Source organism: Elephantulus edwardii, unplaced genomic scaffold (assembly GCF_000299155.1).
Source record: "Elephantulus edwardii isolate Elephantulus edwardi_28Jun2011 unplaced genomic scaffold, EleEdw1.0 scaffold00284, whole genome shotgun sequence".
In the NCBI taxonomy this organism is placed as follows: Eukaryota; Metazoa; Chordata; class Mammalia; order Macroscelidea; family Macroscelididae; genus Elephantulus; species Elephantulus edwardii.
In genome coordinates this window covers 740,808-747,335 of record NW_006400034.1, presented here as the reverse complement: position 1 = coordinate 747,335, position 6,528 = coordinate 740,808, and the positions used below count along the sequence as shown (strand labels likewise).

General features: G+C 50.3%; 1 protein-coding gene across 2 annotated transcripts in view; it reads right to left on the bottom strand.

The window, feature by feature from the left end:
* P2RX3 (purinergic receptor P2X, ligand-gated ion channel, 3) overlaps positions 1 to 6,528 on the bottom strand; it is an 89,773-nt gene that overhangs the window by 68,636 nt on the left and 14,609 nt on the right. For both annotated transcript variants that reach the window (XR_439009.1, XM_006900407.1), the window contains exons 2-4: positions 1,334 to 1,469; positions 1,005 to 1,076; positions 462 to 525 (exon numbers count right to left, since the gene is read on the bottom strand). Coding sequence is in view for 1 of the 2 variants with exons in the window: in XM_006900407.1 (XP_006900469.1) it covers positions 462 to 525; positions 1,005 to 1,076; positions 1,334 to 1,469 (272 nt within the window). In the remaining variant the exon portion in view is untranslated. The remainder of the gene's footprint in view (positions 1 to 461; positions 526 to 1,004; positions 1,077 to 1,333; positions 1,470 to 6,528) is intronic.

The window sequence follows — 6,528 nt, the reverse complement described above, 5'->3', positions numbered from 1 at the left end:
GGATTGATTCAGTGACTGGGGTAATCAGGATAGGTGTGTCAGAGGCGGTGCGATTGGCACAGGATAGAGCAGGGTTTACGGCTGTTGTACATAGGGTCGCTATGAGTTGCAAACGACTCGATGGCACATAACAACAACAACATATCATTACCAGTGCTCTATGCCTATTCCTCTTCTTTTAGAGTTCCAACCCTTCACACCCCCCACCAACCCCAGATCGCAGTGATTTCTCCCCTCCCCTTTGGACCTGTCACTCCCGCCCTAGCCTAGAACAGGGTCCTGGTGGTGCCCTCTGCAGCCCTATACTCTAGGACAAGCGTCCTGAAGAAGGCATACACAGGGTAACCTGTGCTCTCTCCCTCTCCTGGCATTGGCTCCCCCTGGGAGTAACTGCCCTTTAGACCTCACCCTCTCCCCTTAACTCTCTGGGGGTACAAAGGGGAGGGGAGGGGTGCACTCACCCCCGCTGGCAACACGCTCGGCCTGGCACTGGCTGTCTGACACACAGCTGTACTTCTCCTCGCTCTGCAAGGAGACAGGAAGGCAGGGGTGAAATATCCCACACGGGCCAGGCGTGGGAGTAGGGGTGAGGGTGGGAAAGGGGGCCCTCAGCTTCTACTGATAGGAGGGCAGGGGGTGAAAGACCTCCGTGCAGGCCAGGGGTGGGTGTGAAGAAGGAGACCCCAACTCCCATTGTCAGGAGGTCTGGGGCTGAAAGACGCCCTTCCCTCGGGCCAGATGTTGAGGTGGAGGTGAGGGTGGGGGTGTGGCTGGCAGAAGGGGCCCTCACTCTAACAGAAGAGCAGGGCGTAAAAGACCCTTCCAGGGCTAGGGTGGGGGTGGGGTGAGAGTGGGGAAAGGGCCCTTGGCTCCCATTTGGCTGACAAAAGAGGGCAGAGGCCCAGGGTCACTACATCCCACTCCCATCCAAGCCTCTTCCTGACTCTTCTCCCCCCTTCCCCCATGTCTTCTGGCCTCGCTTCATCCAAACCCCGCCCCCTTACCTCTGGGCAGACTCCTTGCATTTGGTTTTCAGTCACTATCATCTTGGTGATGATGACAAAGACAGAGCTGCCCTTGGGAGAGGATAAGACACAACAGTCCCCATTAGCGAGGCAGCCTCTGCTGTTATCTCCACGCTACAGATGGAGAAACATGGTCAGGGTCACAGGACAGCACACAACCCCTCTCCCGTGCTTAGGGAGCTGTGTGTGGTGACAGCAGAGCCTGGCAGGGCCCTGGGAGGAGCTGCTTTCTTACTCCCCATACAGCTCTGCAGAGGGCAGCTCTAACTCCCTCATTTCTCCCTGAGGCAGAAAGTCAGGGGACCTACCTGGGGTGGGGTCACAAAATCAGACACATCCATGATTTTGTTGGCATAGCGTCCGAAGCCTTTCACCTTGGTGACCACAGAGGACTCGATGGCTGTTTCCCGGACCTGGTATGCCTTCTCGTGCAGGAAAACCCACCTGGGGCAAGAAAACGGGGTGTGGATAGGAAAAGAGAGTCAGAGGCCCCGCAGACACAGGCCACCACGGCAGGGAGACTGAGCCTGCCCTCAGGTGTGCTGGGGAGGAGGAGAGTTCTGGAAGGAGGCGCTGCCCCTGCACTGAGCTCCAACAGCTTAGAGCCAGGCCTCACCTCTGGCCCCACTGCTCCACCCCTCCATCCCAGAGCCTTCTCAAAATGTTACCTTTCTAACTGCCTCTGGAAACTCTATGAACTTTGATAAATGTCAATAGTTGTAGAGGGGCTTCAGGCCTTTTGTTGCTATGAGTCGTGCTCCACTCAAGGCAATCAGCAACACAACCTTTCTAATCACTCTTCCGCCCTTTGAATCCTAAACACCTTAGAGCTGTTTATTCAAGAGCAAACCATTTGTACTCCACAAGCTGTGGTGGCGTAGGGAATCGTGCTGTTAACCCAAAACCAGCACTTCTCTGGAGGTTCCAATCCCCCAGTAACTCCACAAAAGAAAGGTTGGCAATTTCCTCCCATGCAATTGCCAGCCTCTGAAAGGCAGGGAGAGGATCAGCTGTGAGTCAATTCAGCCTTGCTGAGCTGAGTGGAGTTTTTGGCTACAGAGAGCCCTGGTTGGACACTCAGGTGTTAACTGAAGGATTGGCACTTGGATGCCACCAGCGGCTCCCTGGGCAAAAGACGGGCCAGTCTGCAGCCTTCAAGACTACAGCTTGGAGACTCGAGAGGCCAGTTCTAGTCTGTTCTAGGGTTGATGTGAATCTGAATTGATTGGAGAGCCACTCAGAGACCATGGAAGAAAGGCCTGGAGATCAGCTTCTGTAAAGATCACAGCAAGAAACCCGTGTGGACACTATCCTGTAGCGTATGGGGGCAGCAGGGGTCAGAATTGACTCCAGGGCCACGTTCTTTTCTATATGCGTGTTTGTGCTTGATACATAAAACAAGAACGAGATAAAGTTTACCTCCTAAGAGCCAGTTTTCATTCTCTTAGGCCCAACAGGGATCCCTGAGCAATGCGAACAGCTAATATGCTTGCCTGTTAACCAAAACACTGGAGGTTATGGCCCAGCCAGAGGAGATTTGGAAGAAAGGCCTGAAGGACTGCTTTTTAAAAAGCCAGCCACTGGAACTCCTGTGCAACACAGCTCTACACCAGCACACGCAAGGCTGCTGTGAATTGGAAGAAACTCTAAGATAAGTGTGGTATAGGGTGGGCAAGCGCCTTCCGTGTGCTTAAACTGCCTCTGAAAATACACGCGAGGGTCAGCTGTGGGTCAGGTCTGACTTGAAGGCACGCAACCACAACCTCCAGTAAGTGGTTGTTTTTATTTTAGGAGTGGTATCACTCCTGTGAGCTCTGGTGGCCTAGTGGTAAGAAGCTGTGTGGCAACGCCAAAGGCACATGGTTCAAATCTGCCAGCTGCTCTTTGTAAGACGGCTAGACCATCTCCTCTCGTGCGATTAATGGCCTCTGAAAACGCTGTGGAGGGTCAGCCATGGGTCGATTCCAACTTGGTGGTACACAACAACAATAACAACATCGTCACCCCTGATGGGATCCTGATAGCTTGGTGGTAAGGAGTTGTCCCCCTCGCCAACCCAAAGGAACACAGTTCAAAGCCACCAGCTGCTCCACCAGATTTACTGATTTACTGCCTCTATAAACCTGCTGGAGGGTCAGCTATGAGTTGCTTCTGGCTAGATGGCACACAACAACCACCACAATATGTCAAGACTCAGCTGCTCCTTGTCGACAATGAGGCTTGCTGTCTTTCTCTCCTCCCTCCTCCCTCCTCTCTCCTCTCTCTCTACCCAGGAGAGAGAAGGGTCAGGGGACTTTAGATTTCCATCTCTCTTCTGGTCCGGGCTTAGTCCACAGCTGATCCTAACTGACTGACACACATTGTAAGGGTCTAGTAAACACAGGACTGGATCCGTGAAGGCTTCTGGCCCCTGAGAGGCTGGGAGTCTTCAACCCTTCAAGCATCTGATGAGGACGAAGGTAGCAGCAGCTGGTCCTCCCAGGACAGGTAAATGGAATTGTGCTGAACGAGGTGCCGGGGTGGGGTGTGGAAAAGCCTGCGCCACCACTTTATTCCTTGCACTATGCTGCCACCTAGTGGATATTTACCTGTACTGACGCCACAATTTGAAGCCATTATGGGATGCTGTGAAGGAGCCCAAAGGAGTACGTTGCAGGCTGACCTGCTTACCAACCAAAGGGTCAACGGTTTGAATCCACTAGTTGCTCCGTGGGGGAAAGGTAAGGCCGCCTCCTATAAATATCTTCAGCGTTGGCGAGTCACTTGGGGGTCACTATGGGGCAGACTCACTTGATGGCAATGGGTGTTTTGTTTAGGGTACACGAGGCAACACCCTCTTCGCTTCTCCCATATTCACCTTCCTTCCATCTCCACTTTCCCAATCTCAAGTAAGCAAAAGTAAGAAAAGTAAGCACGGGCTAACTGGTCCTTCCAACACAGAGCGATGAATTTCATATACTTTGATCACATCAAAGATTCTGCTCCTTGAGATGGCTTGTGTCTGTCTTGTTCAATCCCATAGCACCTTCCTACAGAATCAAAGCTCCTTTTCCTATTTCCAATTCCTGATAGGGACGGAGTATCCAGCAGGCAAGGTGAGCACTGGCTTATTAGTGTTTACCAATCTACACCTCAACGTCTTAGAAAACAAAAGTCCTCACCATTGGAGCAATAGACAACATCATGCCAGATGGAGAGAAGATTAGTAAGGTTGTCAAGGATTTCATTTTACTTGAATCCATAAGCAAAACCCATTGAAGCATCAGTCTTGAAATAAAAAAAAAAATGTTGCATTGGGAAAATTTGCTCCAAAAGACTGCCTTTAAAAATACCACAGAGCAGGATGTTAGTTTAAAGACTAAGGTGTCCCTGGCTTAAGCCAGGGTGTTTTCCATTGTTTTGTGTGCACATTGTTGTTGTCATTGTGGTGTACCATCTAACTGGAACCAACATACAGCTGACCCTCTAGTGGGTTTTCAGAGGCAGCAAATCACACAGGAGGAGCAGCTGTGGATTTGAACCAGGTCACTTTGGATTTGCAGAGCAACTCCTTATCACTTAATCACCAGAGCTCCCTATATAAATGTTGGAAAATAAGTGAGGACAATCAGAGAAGAACTTAGGCCGTTGGATTGTGGTGTTAGTGAAGACTATTGAAGAATAACCATGAGATGCCAAATCCATCTCTTTTGGAAAATGTGCAAATTATATGCTCTTTAGAGGGAAGGGTCATGAAACATCATCTCACGTATCTCCGACTGTTTTCAGAAGGGACCAGCCCTTAGAAAAAGACTGGAAAATAAGAGGTTCTGTGAACGAGGCCAAGAGCCTCCAGGAGACAGGTTGACACAGGGCCAGCAACAGTGGGCAGGAGTGTGGCCAAGACGGTGAGGATGGCACGAGGGTAGGTGAGGTTTCGAGCCGTTCAGAGGGTCGCCGTGCATGGTCATTAACTGGACAGCACCTCACGGGACCAGTGCACAGTGAGCAGCTGCGGCTCGCTGGGGCCCGCGGGCTGTTCGCTGCAGGTTAGAGATTAAACGCAGGGAAGCCTGTACCCACCTTGCTTATCAGGAAATCAGTCTATGAGCAGCATCGGCACCAGCATCGCACCCCCGTGGAGAGGACGCCGACTGACTTCCCTGCATTTCTGTGAGGTGCCTACCTTTTTCGTTTAAAATTGCCGATCACAACCCTCACGGCTCCACCACTCTCTGCCTCACTTGTTATCATTTATTCAGCAGCAGTTCCAGTCAGGAGTAGCTCCCTATCCAAGATTGCATTCTTCTGTCAGCACGCTCGGCGGTGCATAAGATGGATGTGGTGTTGGTCGGCCAGACTAATGGAGACCCCCGTGCACAGTGGAGCGGACACAGTGATGGGGTGGGGTGGGGCAGGGTGGGGGGATTGTTGGATCCACAGGATTTTCACTAAAGGACTTTGAGAAATAGATCACCAGGCCTTTCGCCCTCATCTTAGTCTGGAAGCTCTGGCGAAGCCTGTGTGTCATTGCTTTCGGGTCAGTTGCCACCTGCCAGCAGGTGACGAGTCACACTGCCAACCCAAAGGCTTGTAAAACCCACTGGAGGGTCAGCTGTGGCTTGGTTCCGACTTAACACATAACAATTATTCAGAAGCTGTAAATCACATGGACTGTTCATTCCTCAACAGACTGTGGAAACTACCAAACAGTACCATTCACACCACGTGCAAGTAAAATACTGCTGAAGATCATTGAAAGACAGTGAGGACAGTACACAGATGGGGAACTGCCAGAAGTTCAAACAGGAGATAGAAGACGCCGTGGCGCCAAGGTCATTGCTGATGGCAGATAGATCCTGGCTGAAAGTGAAGAATACCAGAAGAATGTCCATTGTGCTTTATTCACTATGAAAAGGCCTTTGACTGTGGATCATAACAAGTTGTGACTAACATTGAGAAGAATGGGAATCCTATTAAGTGCTCATGTGAAACCTCTGCCTAGACCAGGAGGCTGTTGTGCAAACAGAGCAAGGGAACAGTACACAGTTTTAAATGAAGGAAGTGCGGCACGGTTGTATTCTCTCTCCATGCCTATTCAATCTGTATGCTGAACAAATTATTCTAGAAGCTGGACTCCAAGAAGAACGTGGCATCAAAATCAGAGGGAGACTCATCAATAACCTGCATGATGCAGATGACACAACCTTGCTTGCTGAAAGTGAGGAGGACTTGAAGCACTTGTTGCAGACGCTCAAGGAATATAGCTTTCAATGTAGATTGCATCTCAATGTCAAGAAAACAAGAATTCTTACCACTGGACCTGTAGGCAACATCATGATAGATGGAGAAAAAGATTGAAACTGTTACCACAACAAGATAAAGGTAAATAATCCAGTTGAAAAATGGGCACAGGATATGAATAGACACTTCACCAAAGAAGACATTCAGATGGCCAACAAGCACATGAAGAAATGTTCAAAATCCCTAGTTCTAAGAGAGATGCAGATCAAAACAACTATGA